We start from the raw sequence: 18,248 nt of genomic DNA, 5'->3' as shown, positions 1-18,248 counted from the left end.
TGACAAACAAGTTAGTGCAATGGTCCAGTCCAGCTTTTATCATCTTAGATTAATCTGTAAAGTGAAGCCATATCTCCCTCATGACACCCTGGAAAGGGTTGTTCATGCATTCATTTTTTCCAGACTGGACTATTGTAACTCCCTTTATTCCGGGATGGACCAGTCTCTCCACTCTCCACATCTCACTGTGCTCTCTGCACTGGCTGCCTGTTTCATTTTGAGTTGATTTTAAAATCTTACTCTTGGTTGTTAAATGTTTAAATGGTCTGGCACCTCCTTATCTTTCTGAGCTCCTGCAGAGCCATTGTCCTCGTGGAGCTCTGCGATCTGTAGACCAGATGCTCTTAGTGGTTCCAAGGACTCGACTTGTGACCAAGGGGGACAGAGCGTTTTCTGTGGCTGCTCCTAAACTCTGGAATCGTCTTCCCCTGTCACTTAGATCTGCCAGATCCTTAAATGATTTTAAATCTCTGCTAAAAACTATTTTTTTTACATCGGCTTTTAACACCAGAGAGAATGATAATTAGGAAGCTTTTTTGTGTGCGTTTTCCTTTAATGATGATTTTATTGTTATCGTTTTACTGTGCTTCTTTGAATTTTATCTATGGTTTTAGTGTTTTTATACTTGTGCAGCACTTTGGATGTCTGGCAGATGTTAAAGTGCTATATAAATAAAGATTGATTGATACAGAAAGATACAGAAAGTTAAACACAAACACGTAATGTTCATAAAACTTTTTATTAACTATCATACAAGCTCAAATGTACACTTCTAGCTAAGAAATGTCACTGTGGAACAGCAACATGACGCTTCAGATCAGTAAATGTGAGGAACGGATTCTGATTGGTTTCAGAAAACTTAAATATCACACGTGTAACAGCAGAAAGGCATTTAGTCAAGAGACTGTACATTATTCTATTTTACATTTGCAACCCTACAACACCTCTACACAACAAATGATTCAAGAAAATGAAAGCCACACTCCGCTCCCTAAGCATCCCCATTAGTAACCAGAGTTATGGGCTGTTTGCTTCCAGGCCGGATGTTAAAGGTCTTGCCGTACTGCTGTTTGAATTTGGGCTCGCTGCTGTGAGGGGAAGCACACACAGAGTGAACATCAACAAACGTGCCAGCCGCTCATTGTTTGTTTGAAAGCTGCCAGTCTTACCTGGTAGGAGCTTTGCTGCTCTGATACTTTTTCACCACTTTGCTCTCCAACTCCTTCATGTTCAGAGTTGCTGCTTTGCTGGGAACAGCAGTGCTTTGGCTCTGTGGTTCGGCTCTCGGCACAACTGGGACCTTTTTGTCCTCGTCGGACGGACTGGTGACCCAGTCATCGGTGGACTCTGCCTCCTTCATCGGTGTCATTTTCTGGTCCATCTCCAACATTTTCCTTTGTAATATGCTGACAAGAGTCGCCTGGCTGGGAGACTGAGCCGTTGGCAGCTGACTGTGCTCCAGCTTGAGCTTTGTCTGGACTTGAGGCTTTGGTTTGACATGTTTGTCAGGTCGTGGGAGCGTTGGAGGGGGAGGAGGTGCTGTTTTACCGGGGGGTGCTGTGTTGGGAGGAGGTGCTTTATTAGCAGGGGGTGCGGTGTTGGGAGGAGGTGCTTTATTAGCAGGGGGTGCAGTGTTGGGAGGAGGTGCTGTTTTACCGGGGGGTGCAGTGTTGGGAGGAGGTGCTGTTTTACCGGGGGTTGCAGTGTTGGGAGGAGGTGCTGTTTTACCGGGGGTTGCAGTGTTGGGAGGAGGTGCTGGGACTTGAGATGGAGGGGCCTCGGTTGATGTACTATTTTTCATTGGTGGTACAGGTGAACAGACGGTGGGGGGGGGCTCGGTTATTTCGCTGAAATCGTCAAACTCTGGGGGCGGGGGCAGCAGGGGGACATCCAGCTCCTCGGTTTGGGGGTATGAAGGGCTGAACGTCTGCTCTGTCAAGTTGCTCCCTATTGAAGATGCTGTGGGTTTGCTGGGGGCCGGATCAGAGGAAGGCCTGTGTTCCCGGGTTGGTAGGGGGCCGCTTTGTTTTTGGGGAGTCTGAACTTGTGCATGTTCTGCAGACACTGCAGCCTTTGTGCCGTCCAATACCCTTACAGGAGCTGGAGGGTCGGCTATTGACGTGCCAGCGAAGGACTCCGAAGGGGAGGAGCTCCGGTGAGAGCTGGAGGCCTCACTCGTGTTGCTGCCTTCTCGTGACAAAGGCTGACTTGTTCTGAGTTTCTCTCTCTCTTTGGCTGCCTGTAAGAGAGCTAACGGAGATAACGAAGATGAGGAGGAGCCCTCTCGCACCCCTGAGATTTCATTGGCCCTCAGATTCCGAAGCTTACGATCCAGGATTGGACTGGCATGGCGGCTGTAAGTTGGACCAGACTGAAGGTGAACGTTGGTCACTGGCTGAAGCTTTGGAGACTCCGGCGGTTTAGGGGTTTCAGACTGACTTGACACTGTGTCTGTTTTGGGTTCCTTGTTCGTCTCAGGCAGAGGAGGCTGGAGGATTTCCAAGTTCTTCTCCACATCCTTAGGCACTGGTTTGGTGGGGGGTGTTACCAGTGTGGGTTTTTTTGTGTCTCCGCTCACAAGCACAGTAACGGGGGCCCCAGATTGAGGGTCTTCAAGGATCAACATCTGCTTAGGCTTCGTGCTGTGATCCTCACTCTCTTTGAGAAATGTGGTCTTTGGAACGTCATAAACCTTTGCTGTGATTTGGGGATTGAAGGTGGAGGCGGTGACTGAGCTTTGGGGGGGGGTTGATGCAGGAGTGTGAGGTGGGGAGTCGATGATGAATGCAGACGATGTTCTTACAGGTTTTGGAGGCGGAGCCTTGAAAGTCTTGTGTTGCCTCTCTGCAGGAGGCTGTGCTGAGACGGGTGGAGCAGCCTTGGAAACTGGGGCGAGTGGTGGGCCAGAGACGGCTGCAGAAGATGAAGAGCCAGTGGAGCTGGTGGATGGAGGTTTGGGTGGAGCCATCGGAGGCGGCTTTAGTAGGGATAAATCCTCTTGCTTTGTGGGTGGTGGAGTGAAAGGAGGATTTGGTGCAGGCATTGATGGCGGTTGAAGGGCTGACATGTTTAGAGTGCTGAGGTCACCCAGGAAGTCGGGTGGAGGCGGGATGAAAATGTCAGGAGGAGCTGGAGGTGGCACTGAAGGAGGAGGGGGCGGAGGTGCCGTTGAAGGAGGAGGAGGAACGAATGCGCCACTATTGGAGACTTTAGGCCCACTCAGAACCGACCCGTTGGGCAGCGGATCTTTGACAACTGAAGGAAACAAAAACAAAAAAAGAAAACTGGGTGAAGGTCATTTAAAAAAAATAATTCTTAACCTAAACTCAAAGAAATGTTTTGTGTGATCCGGTTAAAGTTCAGTTCACTCTTGTTGAAATGGTGGTAAAAGCTGAAAAACTAAATTAAAAGGAAAGCCGCAAGCGCTGCTGTTGGACCAGCCCCTGCCCTCGCCGCCGCCTTTGATCCAACCCCGGTAGGTGAGCAGGGACTACTGTACATGTGCCTTATTCTCCACCTCTTCCCCAGCCGCCCTGGTTAGAGCTGCAAGTGACTAACTAATGGAAAGGAAAAAAAACACTTTTTTAAACAATGGCGTCTTGTCTGTTGGTTTTATCTTCTCAGCAACCATTTTATGTCATGGTTGCCTGGGGGAGACAAACAGATCTGTCATTTTTAGAAGAATCTGCCAAACGGAACTTTTAAATTTCCCTGGCAATTGAAGTTTTTGTTAACCACGGCCACATTTGTAATGTAGATGCATCATATGTTAAATTGTTTCGTTCAGCTCGAGCCAGTGACTCCTGTGTACAATTTTCACTATATGTGCGAGCATCAGGGGAACGCCACTTTTCAAGCTCGCCACACTAAAACTGTTCAAAATCTACAACTTGTAACATTTTTTCTAAAGTAGCTTCCCAATGATGCTAGTGGGATTAGGAGGTGATAGTTCAAACTCCCTAAGAGGAGTTGTAATTTGTAAAAGGTACTAAAGGTGTTATTTTAGGAAAATCCAAGATGGCGGCCTGTTCCCGAGGTCAAAGGTCGGCAGTTGTGGCTGTAGACCACACCTGGGGGCATGTGTGTAAAAGATCGCTTAAACAAATCATATTGTGGGAAATTTTTAACAAATTCCAGACTTTGCCACAAAATAGCCAGCTGTGTTAGTCCTGTGGCTATCCCATAATAATTTCCTTTGTATATCCCAACACGCGAATTTTGATTTGGTTGGCGGATTATAAGACATTTGAGCCCCATGAGAGATTTTGGCCAGGTTTGTGTTTTGACGGTTTTGCCCACTGTGATGTCATTGTTTTCTTCTTATTTTTTGGACCACATTAAAGCCTAAAATGATTAAAAACACACATTTAAGCTTAAAATAAAGAACACATTCCTGGTGTCTTTTTTACTACACATTTCCTCTCATTTTTGCTGCCGTTTGGACACTTCCAGGGCTGAGACTGAGCCTGGACAAACATTTACCTGCCCTGAATTCTCCTTCCCTCTGATAGCTGTGATCCATCAGCCGAGTCTGACTAGAAGAACCATAAATGACCTCAGCCTTTCCAAATACAGGGACGATTGCCTTGCAGGCATTCTTAACTTAAAGTAAACACTGAGGGTTGGCGGGTTGGTTACCTGAGCCGTTGACCTTTGGACCGCTGGCAGGAGGAAGGACAGGGACTGTGGGAGTTGGGACGGCGTGTCCGTGAAAACTCTCCAAGGAGAACTGTGAGGAAGAATCCAGACATCGTCAGAACGTTGAACCCACTGACACAAGACGCAAACGTGAAACAACAGAACAGAACATCATTAAAAAAGAGAACATTCTGTTGTACAACATCCTTTCCTGTTTTTTCCCCAAAGTTTTTGCTGGCAAGACTTTATTCCTGAGGCGACCCAACCAGTTTTCAGGTATTGCAGCACTTGATGTTCCTCCAGAATATGATGCATTACCAGAGTGAATGAAGAGCATTAAAAGGTGATGCCGAAGAAGATCCCTGGCCTCAGAAACAGACTTTCACCACACATATATACATCTCTAACCTAATCTGGCAGGTTAGTGAAAACAAATCTGTAGGTGGAGCAATGAACCGGCACGTTATTTGGTTATGAGCAACGCTTGCTGAATCGATGGACCCACCTATGTTGTCTCCGAATCCCTGGCTGTCACTTAGAGACCTGCGTGTTTGTGTGCACATCTCTACGTGTGTGAGCCAGAGGTGAAAAAATGCAGCCGACAACTTTATGAGACCAAACCCGTCAAACGTAAACACAGACTGTGTTGACACAAGAGAGATCTTGTGATGCTTGATCTGCATATTTGCTGCTTGAAAAAAATCCTTCTCGCAACATTAATGTCTTCTTACTTCAAATGGGAATCAGGCTGAAAGCTCATTTTGATTTATTTAGTTTGTAAACTAAAGCTAAAATTCATTAGCTTGCAGTTGGAATGAACAATATGTGCTGCAATATACCTCCATTAAAACGAGTTTAACGGACTGCGTTAACAAAGTCAATCGACAATAGTGTCTGCTGTGATCACACCCCACATGACACCAGCTTTGCTAATAATGCGTCTTGCATAGCTGCACGTTTCAAAGGCCTGCATGGCAGCCCGAGGGTGCGACGCTGAGAAAAGTGTGTGATCTGGTTTGGTTTAATCTGCCTTTTCTCTGCACCGTGACTCACTTTCTGCTGTCACAGCCGTCCTTGCCCATGAGCTGCTGGGCGTGCCACGTCCACATGCCACAGAAACACTCCCAAACAACAAGGTGTGGGAACGGCAGGGCAGATGAGGCATTTGTTCACACCATGACGAGATAATGAGAGGCCTGTCACCTATTACACATCGATTAACCTGACTGAATAGATGTGGCTGCCACACAAATTTAGTGAAACTGAGCTTTCGGTGGGAGGCTCAATTGATTACTTTTTATCTTAACATTGCAAATTGCCACTTAGTTGAGTAAATTACAATAAAAACACAGCAAATTTAGCAGCAGAAGTTCCTGGTGCCTGTGGGGGAGCTTTGTAAAGCTCTTCTTCAAAGCATGGGTACTTTCTGCACGCCGCCCTGGTTTCACGGCAGGAAAACCAAGCACACGTGGGATGCAGCTCAGGAAAGTAAGTCAGCAGCTCAGATGGCTGCCGGCTCAAATCTCAAGTTCTATTCGGAAACATCCCGCTGCCGCTTTGTAAAGTCTTTAAGCAGGTGATCTGAGAAGAAATGTTTTCCTGAATTGATATCAGACTCTGGTATCTCCAAGCCTTTGTGGAGCTTCATGGAGGGCAGAGTAAGACTGCCAACTTCCTGAATAGATTCCTATCAGTCTGAAAAATTAGGATTCAATTTATGATTCGTTTTGACTGAAAAACAATATTTTTGTAAATCAAAAAAGGACTACATCTTGTATAACCTGCTTACAAGGGGCTGCATGGTGGCGCAGTGGTTAGTGGTCTTGCCTCACAGCAAGAAGGCCCCAGTTCAAGTTGTTCTCCCCTTGCATGCGTGGGTTTTCTTTTGGCTTCCTCCCACCGTCCAAAAACACACTTCATCAGTTCATTGGTTCCTCTAAATTGTCCCTAGGTGTGAATGCGTGTGTGATTGCGGCCCAGCGTCAGACTGGTGACCTGTCCAGGATGACCCTCTGCCTTCACCCAGGAGTGGCTGGGATAGGCTCCAGCAGCCCCGTGACCCCGAAAGGGACAAAACGGGTTTAGAATATGACTGAATGAACGAACAATGGTTTCAAACTGAAAACAGGTTTTGTGCGGTGCAGTCATCTTCCACTGATGTAAGATTTGGCAAAAGGCTAGTACTTTATTAATCAATGATTATAGATAAATAGAACTTTATTGATCCCATGACAGGAAAACTGCCTTGTTACTGAAGCTCAAAAAATGTAGAACATAAATGTACTCACAGGGACGTGCTTGACTGTGGGCCTGGACCGAACACTGGCCATCCCCGACTCAGGAATTGCAGAAGGTACAACCCTAAACTCCACGTTATCTAAGGAGAAAAAAAGGGATTTTTCTTCACACAAACTACTTTTGATGCTTGTTTTATTGGCTGTGCCTGCAGTTCAATTCTGCTCACAGAAACATCACGTGCAGACCGGGACTCAGTTATACAACATTTAAATGCACTCAGGCTTGGCCATTTAGTCAGATTAAGTGGGGTGACGCCTGAACATGGTTCCTCTGATGTTTGAATGCCTACATGACAGTGCAAGAACAAAGTGAAGCAACATATTTATCATTTCAATTCTGCTATAGGGTTTACATCTCTAGTTAAATGTGCAAAGGACCTAAAAGTTAAACAGACTCAAGTTTTCCAGAGCAAATTCTCAGAACAATAAGAGAATGATCAACTCGTACACAGTAAACAGATAAAACAATGGCTACCAGAAATCATAACTGCCACCTCTGCACACATCTCAGTGATTTTCTGTCACATCTGTTCACCTATTTTACTTGATCTATTTATTTGTCTTCTTCTTCGTCTACTTTTTCCTTGGTGGTTGCTACTGTTTATTGAATTTACAGTTATTAACGACCCCATCTGCGTTGTGTCTGCTGTTGTCTGCTCTCTGTTATCCTTTCTACCGGGATTTCATTTGTCTTTAGGGACCGAAGATGGAAATTAGCCTAAAGGCTATAATCTTGTAAATTTGCATTTTGAAATGTTACATTAATAGAGGCTTTGCCTGTCTTAAATGAACAAACAAACAAAGGCAAACTGTGGTGCAGCTGAGCGGACCAGAAAAAAAGGAAAAGCCAGAAAGTTGGTCTTTTTTTGTCATTCGGTGTCACGCTCTTTGTCCAATTACTGGGTGGACACTTTTCTCTGAGAAGCACTGAGTCTCTGTGAAGCCTCGGCTTCTTCTGGCCACACTTTTTTTGGCAGTTTTTTCAACAAAAAGCGGCTGAAGAAAGCAAAGAGTTTTGCCTCAAACTTCCTGTATCTGTGGGATTTCACATTGCAGACTAAAAATGCCAGGTTGTGGCTCCATATCACTGCAGTATGACTAAGCTGGGGTGTCAAACCAGTCTAACCAAATGATTCATGGCCCACATCCTGATTTAAATAGACAAATGTTTGTCATTTGGAAATTTTGCATAGCAATTGCTCTTGTCACCAGTAAAAACAAAACTATTAAAAAGAGCCCTAAACCTTATTCAATAAATAAAAAATAACTCACACACAGCTCCATTTCAAAACTTGAAATTACCCATTGTTCTTAGTTTGTTATGTAATTATGTGACCTGAACTGTCAATGTCAGGATCAAATCTGAAAGGACGGAAATCATTTTAGAGAATAAACAACAAAACGGGTGGATTTCATTGGCGCAGCAACATCCATACAGGTGTTATACGATGGAGATCCGTTCAAAATTCAACGTAACGTGACTAAAAGTGACGCATAACTGAAGCAGGTCCAGTGAAATGTTCAAACATACGGATTAGTTGATGAAAAACAGACGATATATTTCATATAGGAGGGAGTTCAGGTCAAGAGACCAGACATCTCGCTTTACAAGAACAATGGCTGAAAACACCAGCAACAAGAGAAGAAGATCATGAGCTGATAAAAAGAAACGCTGTTTTCAAAACAATAAAATACTCCTACTACAATCGAAGCCTAAAATAGCCTAAAACATTTAAGCAGAGACAACCACATGTTTTCTGTTTTCATGGTCCCAATAACACATAATAGTATAATGTCTATTCTAAATCCATTATTAAATGACACATCAAGAAACAGCTACATCACATAAGGATATTAGCTGTTTAGTTTATTTAGTAAAAATCCAACATAAAGCGTTTGATTAACATTTATTTATTAGTTATAAACTAAGCAGCGAGAAGCCAAGATATGTAACAGCAGCATTGGTGAAGATCTAATCAGCTGTAGTAGAGTCGCACTAACATGTGAAGTCTGTTTTCAGACAGCTCCAAGTGCAAAGGTGGATCTGGAGACATTCTGTTCATTCCTGCTCGACTTTCCAGTAAACCTGCTCACCTCTGTCCGCCACCTCCACGCTGGGCCCGAACAGGGACTCGCTCTTCCGGCCCAGAAGGTTCAGCGACCTCTTCTTCATCGTTGCTGTCTGGTTCTGGTTCGTCAACTTCAGCGGGTCAGAGACTCATCTTCCATGTACATCCGGGGAAACGCGCAGGTGAGAGGCTGTTTTCTGCGGCAGGTGCAGCGCCGCACTGCAGGAGGATCTGCTCCAAGAACACTGTCCAAGACGGGCTCAGGAAGTGGGGAAGCTCCGCCCACAGAGACACACGCCCCGCCCCCGCCCGGCGAGCAGCAGGTGAGGCCTGGACTCACCTTTCACGTTCCAGCACAGGTGGCACCTGCAGAGCTCTGTGAGCCCCGTTCCTTATGGAGGGATATTTATGCCCCCCCCCCCCCCCCCCCCCCCCCCCGCTGCACACAAAACTTTCTGAGTTGCAAATTAAAATATTAAATATCTGCTTTCAAAAAAAATATTTTTTGCTTTGAAGATTTTTGTATTTTTTGCTTTCAAAAAATATTTTTGCAAAACAAATGTTTTTGCATGCGTTGTGTCATCTTGCTTTTTTTATTTTTTTTTCTTACTTTGATTTTGCTCACATAAGTACAGTGGCGCCACCAGACCAACACATGCCGACCCCACTAGCCATTATAGACTGTGGAAGTACCACTTATGCATTTCATCCCAAATGCACAGCCTGCAGGCGGCGAGTCGCTCTGATGATCTGAACCGGCCCACACACACCCCCTCCCTGCTGCCTTTGCGTGCGCAGACATCTATAGCTAAAGATGTATGGAAGCGATTTTGTGGCATAGTTAAAATAAAAACCAGAAATGCTTTTTCATTTTCAAAATAAAGCTGCAACTTTTGACTCAAAATTAAAGTGAAAAAGCAATCCACCAAAATGCTTTTTCATTTTCTTCTTCAACACCGCTTATTCTGTCACTTATTTAAAATGATAATGAAAAGGGTATTTGACATTTCATTTTCAAAAAATTATCTGGTAAATGTGTAGCAAAATTCATTTAGAAATGTCTAATTTGACAATTAAAACGGATTAACAGAAATGCTTTTTCATTTTCAAAATGAAGCTGCATCAAATGACTCAAAGCTCAAGGCTATTTTCTGTTTTAGACCCTAAAGGCCTGTTCACACCGGGACGAATTTCACCGGCGATTTTCGCCGACGCTTAACGCCTCGTGACTAAACAAAGGGCACCAATGAGAGAGTGTGCACACCGACGCGAAAAAACGCCACGCGTCAAAGCGTCAAAAAAAAAACGCCTCGGGTTCGGTTTTTTTTCCGACGCGTCGAAATCTATTCGACCAATGAGAATGGCGCTTTTGCCCACGTGTCTGGAGCTTCTGAAGTTACAGTAAAACACAACTTGGGGGCGCTCAAACACAAAACTGCCTTGCTGAGCACACATACCAGCGAAGAAGATAGACGCCAAGTAGCGTCTACACTGCCGCGAAGAAATAATGACGGACATTCTAAAATATCCCCGAACCAAGCACCAGTAAGAGCTACTGGTGCTTGAAATATTCACGTTTTCTTTGTATTATTCTGACAAGCGTGTAAATACTTGCTCTCTTCTTCTGAGTGAAAAGCGACTTTAAGAAGCCTAAATTTGCGCAGCGCCACCTTGTGTACAGGAGTATTTCTGTTTACATTAAGCGCCATCTAATGTCAGGGAATGAAATTGCATGTTCACTCCACTCATCGTCAGCGAAAATCGCCTGAGTGTGAACACAAAAAACGTGGCGAAAAACGCTGGCGAATAACGCCTGGCGAATATTCGTCCCGGTGTGTACGGGCCTTAACAGGGTTTCTGTGGCTAAATAAAGTTAATATTTGTTGAAAGTGGATTTATGTTGCTGTTTTCTTTTGTTATTGTTAAAAGATATAATTTTAGGTATACTTAAACAATTATTATAGATACCGATCTTATTTATTGTTACCGCAGCGAGGGGGTGGTGGTGGTTGGGGGGGGGGGGGGGGGCATTGTCTTTTTCCTGGGGGGGCCTTGCAAAAAATAATTGAGAAGCACTGGTGTAATCGATGACATCATATCCGGCGTCAATAAATAAGAAAATAGTGAGCATGGTGTCTGAATTGCTTTTAAAATTCAGGGCACTACATGGTGCCGCACTATGTCGTTTTTTAGTAGTTAGGGTTCAGGGGGGGAATTTGGACAGAGCCAAAGTGTTTCCACGCATTGGACTGGAATGATGGACTGATCCATTTTCTCTGACATCACATGTGTGTTATCGGCTGTGGTTGTTTTTACGTTGCTAGGTAGTAGAATAAATCTTTTTGCCTCAATCCAAATGGTATCTTCCAAGTTCAATTATCGATTTTCTAATTTTGAGAGCATCTGTTATTAGTATAGGTTGATTTGATTCAGTTCAATTCTGCCTCAGACAGATCAATCTGGTTGGATTGAAGGAATAGGAATTGATTCATCGGTGAATCGATGAATCATCACAATCCTACTAAATATTTATCTTCAAGGAGAAAATGGAAGTTACAGTCATCTAAATGGCTTTTGGCTTTTGTTTGGTCTACGCAACAATTCTGCGACAAATTACAGCTGAATCTGCTCTAATCTGAATATTACAGCGGTGAAAACAGAACTCCACCTTCAGTTTCCCTTTTACTGTCCTCCACGTTTGAGCTCATTGATGGCATTTTTCTGTCACCACTTCAAGCAGGGGTTTGCTGACAGTCTCTGTACAAACATGGCAGCTTTTTTAAGAGTTAAGTGATCCATTAAACACCACTTGCCTCTCACAAGGTTTACATTTACTGTTAATGTTGTCGTTTTACAGCTCCTAAGGAAAAAATTGAACTAAACATAAATGAGTGCAAAAATAGAGAAAGTCTATAGTGTTTCAGTTTTCTTTATTGCATAAAGTTATTTTTTTTTAAGGTTTAGTCATTAGTAAATTGTTCTTAACTTAATAAATTACTTAATGCCCTATAATGTTTAAGCTAAACATATTAAAACAGTGATTTGTGAAGAATGAAGGAAATCAGAGGGGAAATCTCGTGATTTTTTAGAACACACTTACACACAGACTAACACACAAGTATGCAGATCAGTTATTAACTTTTACAGCATAACGAAATGAAAGAAGAAGAACAAGCGGCATCTCAGAAAAAATGAAAGCATCAACAGGAGTCTTTTAGAAACATTTTTTCCAGGACACGAAAAACATTACCATAAAAAAATAATAGTACGGTAATAAATAAATAATGAAACAAGAATTAGCTAACAGAAGAAATGTTACAATGTGTTCGCCAATTATGAGTCGACAAGCCGCCCATAAAGGTAAACAAAACTGGCCCATTGCAAATACACACTTTGCAAAAACGTATCCATCCGGCCAACCAACGTGTTCAGTCACAGGAGTCCAGAAGTCATAGAACATCTCTGACCTCAAATGAAGTTTAGCAGTTATTTTTTCCATCAAATAAACTTTCCTCAAAGCCTCCAGCCACTGTTCAAGAGTCGGGGGTGAGGTTTTAAGCCAAGATCTGGTAATCATCTTTTTTGCCACTAGTAGAAGAATTTGTATAAGTTTTGCTTTTTTCTTCTCTATACCTTCTTCAGGAAAAATGCCTATTATATAGATATAGTAAAGTAGATTTAATGGCAAATTGACTTATGCCATAACTTTAATATTGTTTTGAATTCCCTGCCAGTATGGTATCAGAATAGGGGGATCCCAAAAAATATGTGTTTGATCTCTAATTTTAATGCATTTTCTCCAACATAAATCAGATTTACTTTTGTCATATTTAGATATGGTGAAAGGCAGCTTGAAATATCTCATCATAATCTTCCAATTAAACTCATTCCATGTTGGACTGTTTGTAATTTTATGAGCCCCCTCGCAGATTGATTCCCACTTTTCTTCCTCAATGACAATGTTTGCCTCCAACTCCCATTTTCCTTTCAGATCTAATCAATTATTTGACACGTGTGCCTGCAAACATTTGTACATATTTGATACTATCTTCTTTGATTTATCGACAATGCTTCTGATCATGAAATGTTCTATTTGAGTTGGTGGTTGTCTCAAAACCTCCCATTCCCCACAAAACCTTAAGTAGACCCTTATTTGCAAATATCTATAGAAATCCTAGGAATCTATACCATATTTATCCTGTAATCGTTTGAAACACTTTAAGATGTCTCTGTCAAATAGTTGATGTATTGTTAATAAACCTTTTTTGCCCCAATCTGAGAAACCAGGATCTATGTTGTTTGGAAAAAATCAGCTAATTTGGAAATTTTTCGTACTCTTGAAGTTGTCAGGAGGGCGCCAATGTTTTCCTCACGGTTGACCATACGCTCTGTGTACACAATACCAAATCATTTTTTATTTTGAGGTCTCTCCATTTTTTCTGTCCCAAGAATGGTGCTACTTCAAATGAAACTGAGGGGGAAGCATAGTTCTCCAGTTTTATCCAATTTGTGTCCTCATCTTGACTCACCCATTCAACCAGCTCTCTTAGTTGAGCCGCCCATTAATAAAACTTGAGAATGTGGCAATCGCCGTCTTTCTTAGAACTACATAGTAATTTTTTCCGAATTCTAGGCTTTTTGTTTTGCCATACAAATGTCGAGATCATCTTATTTAATGTTTTAAAAGTGGAGGATGGGATCCATATGGAAAGAGCTTGAAAAAGATATAACAGGCGAGGGAGAACGTTCTGACCATTTCTATTCGACCTACTAAGGACAGAGGTAAGATTTCCCAGCGTATTAAGTCAGATTTTAAGTTTAAAATCAATTTACCATAATTTTCTATATACATTTTGGAATTTTGTGGCGTAACCATTACTCCTAAATATTTCAACCCTTGGGTGGTCCAATTAAATGAAACAATAAAGCACGGGTGAAATTCCATAGTCTCCAGCACACGTTCAAGATACAAGCAATTAACCCTATCAAATGCTTTTTCAGCATCTAAGCCAGGGGTCGGCAACCTTTTTTACTCAAAGAGCCATTTGGGACCGCCCCTAATGAAAAGAAAGCACTCGGAGCCACAACCCGTTTTGATATTATTATATATATTATGCATGTATATATTACATCAAGGGTGCTCATTACATCGATCTTCAAGGACATGAGTGTAGATCGCGGGCCAGAAAAGATAAAAAAAAAAAGTACTTCTTAAAAATCCACCAGCCAATCAAAATCCTCACTGAGAAGTACGGGACTTGATTGACATGTAGATTGGCCAATTGGACATCCTCTGAAACATACATCAATGCACATGCACACTGTGTTCTTAAAAGGATGATACCGCGGTCTAGTTGGGAGGAGCCACCAGCTGAAGTTCTGGTCTGATCGCTGCATGGAGCGATGTGTTTATCAATGCATGGTAGACACTGAGAATGTGGAGAGCTCAGGATTATTATTTTGAAGAGTTCTACTTGGTAATCATGTTTCCATGTTTGAGTTCATAAAATCATCCCAGGGAAAGTCTCTGCTTCAGCCCCGGCAGGGAAAGCTGCGTCTCAATCTGACGCCCGTGTTTTCATCTCTCTGACAGAGTTGGAAGGTAAAAGCCCTCCTCCGCCTCTTTGCCTGCTTTTCCTCTCTACCTGTTCACCTGTTCATATCCTCTGCAGCTGAGAGTTGGTTTCCCCCGCGCTCCTCAGTGTGTCCTACACAGAGAGCGCAAAATACGGTAGTCGGGGCGCTTCAGCGCAGCACAAGGATGAAAGAGCCGGACTCAGGTTATAGGGGGGATAGAGCGGGTTAAGAAAATGAATGGAAGAAGGCGGCCGCTGAAGAAATATTCAATATTGTACACATTTTATCATTAGTCAGAACTATCTTTTATTTAGAAAAATATTTTATTTTTCTAAATCAGTCCAGTGCGGAAAAAAACATCAACAAAAGTTATGTTGGGCGGTTTTTGGCTGGGTCTGGCAGTTTTCAGATGACTTTTGGGCTGGAAAACTGTGACTCTATCTGGCGCAAGCTCTCTGTCATCAGCAAGTTGCTCTCTGCCCCGCGGCACGTCAAGTTCCCGGCAGAAGATCACTCCGGACCGCGTTTGTCCTCCTGCTATCAGCTCTGCAGTTCTCGCCCGATAAATACGAGCTCATTTAGGAAGCTGGTTTTGACGTGGTACGCGCTTCGTACGGAGCCAGCAGATGAACAAACTAAAATAAAATTTAATTATTATAAAATACTCATTATTTTCCAAAGTCACAGGGAGCCACAACAAAAGGATGAAAGAGCCACATGTGGCTCCGGAGCCATGGGTTGCCGACCCCTGGGCTAAGCTGACAAGCATTGAAGGTTCTGGTTTCTTTTTAGCTGCCTGCACATTATTCAGCATTGTTCTTATATTATTTATTCCGAAATCTAGTGGTTGTACATTAAAATGCAGTCGGAAAGGGTAGGGAGCCAGGGCAGCTGGATTAATAATGGGGTGACATGAGAAAACCTGGATAATTTGGTTAAAAGCCTTGCAGCAGCGTTCTGGACAACCTGAAGCCGTTCTAGAGATTATTTGCTTAAACACGTGAAGATGGAGTTGCAGTGATCAAGATGGGAAGATATAAAAGCGTGGATTACCATCTCCATCTCAGAGCGTGACACAATTAGACTCAGTTTTGCAATGTTTTTTAGATGATAAAAACAAGAACGAAACAAGTGACCCGACATTAGAGTCAAGGGATAAAACCAGGTCAAGAGTCGCCCCAAGGTTCCTGACAGAGGGCTTGATAAGGGAAGCAAGAGGACAGAGCTACTGGACTGTCTGTGGGAGGCAACTGCCAGGAGCACAGACTAGGACCTCAGTTTTGGCTTCATTTAGTTGGAGAAAGTTATTATTCATCCAACTGAATCCGGACATCTGCGTAAAATCTATACTTTAAAAACATCCTGGGGTGTAAAAGACACATAAAGCGGAATATCATCAGCATAAAAATGATAGGATTAAAAGATTAAAAGAACTTAAAATATGCTGCAAAGGCAGCGGATATAAAATGAACAATAAAGGTCCCAAAACTGAGCCTTGTGGCACAGCAGAAGTGAGGGATGCAGAGGAGGACTGTAAGGATAATCTGGTTTACTTTGGTTTTGTGGTTCTTGTTCATGCTTTTGGTTTCTTTTTTGTCAGTCACACCAGTTTCAGGTTCATGACCCACAGCTGTCTTTAGTTCAGTTAGTTGCCCTCATCCTATTTAGTGTCTTGGTTTCTGTTCATCCTTGTCAGGTCATCTGCTCTTTTCTGCTTTGCCACCTTTTTGGTGCTCCCCATGGTTTTGTCATGTTTCCGTTTGTTTATTAAAATGTTTTATTTTCTGTCACCAAGCCTGGACTCCTGCATTTTGGGTCTTCCACCACCAGGTCCTGACAAGGACTTAGACTTGGAAATTACAAAAGAAAAAGATCTGCCAGTCAGATAAGAGGAGAACCAATTTAGAAAGCATTTTTCTAGTTGCATAATAGAAGTGTTGCTCAGCTATCCAGAAAGTCTTTAAACCCCTGTCTCAGTCAAATCTGTCTGTTCAGCTGGACGTTCTGACAGAAGACAAACCACACAGGTCAATCCAGTTTCTGCGTCTTTCGTGGGAATTCATCCTGCTTCATGAAATGAAATGTGAAGAATGTGCTGACAAAAGTCTCAGGTGTTTTACCTGTCGAACAGACCGAACATGCCCGCAGTCACAGTGTGTGACGACCTTCTCTCGGCTCATCTCTCTACAGTTACCTGCTTCCACGTCACACACACTCATAGGAGACGTCTATTTGTCACTTTTTTCTTTTCAAGTCTTAATTTGAGATGTTTTCCCACTGTAAAAAATTCACCCTCACAGTTAGGAAATGCTCAGTGTCCTGGTTGTAATTTCAGACCCCTCCACATGTTTCCTGCCAGAAGTATTTGTTGTTTGTGTACAGAAACCAGCATGAGAGAAAATGAGGATGCAAAGCCTGAAACACCAGTAATATTTGTGCATTCCAGTTGGATCTGGTACATCAGGGCTGGCATGGAAATGAAACCAGCATCAGGTTTTAGTCTTTGACTGTTTTTGCAGTGATTTCACTACAGCTTTAAAGATCCCAAAAGGCTTCATTTTTGGTTTATTGGTAAAACTTGACTGAATTCACTGATGACTGGGTTCAGTCACATTCATTTGTCCTTTGTTGTGCCATTGTGTGTGTTGTGTGTAAATGCCTCTCTGTTGCTAATGTTCACCTCAGACTGTTTTTCCTACACCCTATGTCCGACAGCTCTGCAAACGTGTTTGTTTTGGTTTAATTGCACCCATTTGAAAGGGTTTGTTTGAGTTTTAGCTCCTGTTCAGGTGGAAATTTGTTCAGTTGAAGAACAACCAGATGACATGCACAGATGACAGATGATGAAATAGAAGAACCGACAGCTCTCAACCAATTGTTTGGGGAAATAAAAATCACAACAGACTCCAATACTATCTGACTGAAGAGTGAATAACCAGGGTTCGATTCCCAGGGGGAGCAATGAGCGTCATCCAGCGTGGGTCCTTAGAAAAGACCCTTTGTGCTACCATGTAGCCACAAAGGGACCTAAGTCTGGATCTCCCTGTGGCAAACCACCTGTGCGAATCAGCAGAAGCTGGTTCACTGTGGCGACCACTGTGCCGAAAGGTGAACAACGACGATGATAAAAAAGAACCAACTGTCAAAGAACTACAGGATTTCTGGCTGGGGAGTTTTTGTTCTATGATTACCAACACCAATGACTGTATATGAGAACTGGACTGAGTGACTCCTCCCCCCTGGCGTTCCAAACAGGAAGTACCCGCTGGCCCCAAGAAGCCAAAATCCCATAGACTTCTATGGAGAAATTAACAGCTGTTACTCAGTCATTCTATTTGTCAGATAAACCATTATTGCCCTGATACCCTTTTTAACATGTTCTTAAAAATACTTGTTTTATTCATGATATTTTTTTCTATATTGCAAGTTCTTCAAGTTATAAACTGACCAATCAGATGCCTCAATAAAACATTTGATGCCTGCTGTCCCCCATGTTATACATTCAAAGCGTTTGATTGGCAAATCCCCCCCCCAACCCACTTTCTGTGGAGGGCAGTGCGGCCTTCCAACAAGCTCATTCCTGATTGACAAGAGTGGTTGCCATAGAAACGATGACTCAGACCCACTCAGACCAATCACTGCTTCAGTTTTTTGGTTCCAAAATGTC

General features: G+C 42.9%; 1 protein-coding gene across 1 annotated transcript; it reads right to left on the bottom strand.

The window, feature by feature from the left end:
- Positions 1-720: 720 nt before the first annotated feature.
- Positions 721-9,305, bottom strand: LOC101167698 (proline-rich extensin-like protein EPR1). Its single transcript, XM_004068543.4, has 5 exons — positions 9,030-9,305; positions 6,927-7,015; positions 4,639-4,729; positions 1,170-3,255; positions 721-1,088 (listed from the first exon to the last, which is right to left on the bottom strand). Exons 1-5 carry the CDS (start codon positions 9,106-9,108, stop codon positions 992-994), a joined length of 2,442 nt encoding a protein of 813 aa, XP_004068591.1. The 5' UTR covers positions 9,109-9,305; the 3' UTR covers positions 721-991.
- Between the last annotated feature and the right edge of the window lie 8,943 nt (positions 9,306-18,248).

Source organism: Oryzias latipes, chromosome 5 (assembly GCF_002234675.1).
Source record: "Oryzias latipes chromosome 5, ASM223467v1".
NCBI classification, from domain to species: Eukaryota; Metazoa; Chordata; class Actinopteri; order Beloniformes; family Adrianichthyidae; genus Oryzias; species Oryzias latipes.
The sequence above is the reverse complement of the archived record's forward strand: the minus strand, read 5'-3'. Positions and strand labels throughout refer to the sequence as shown.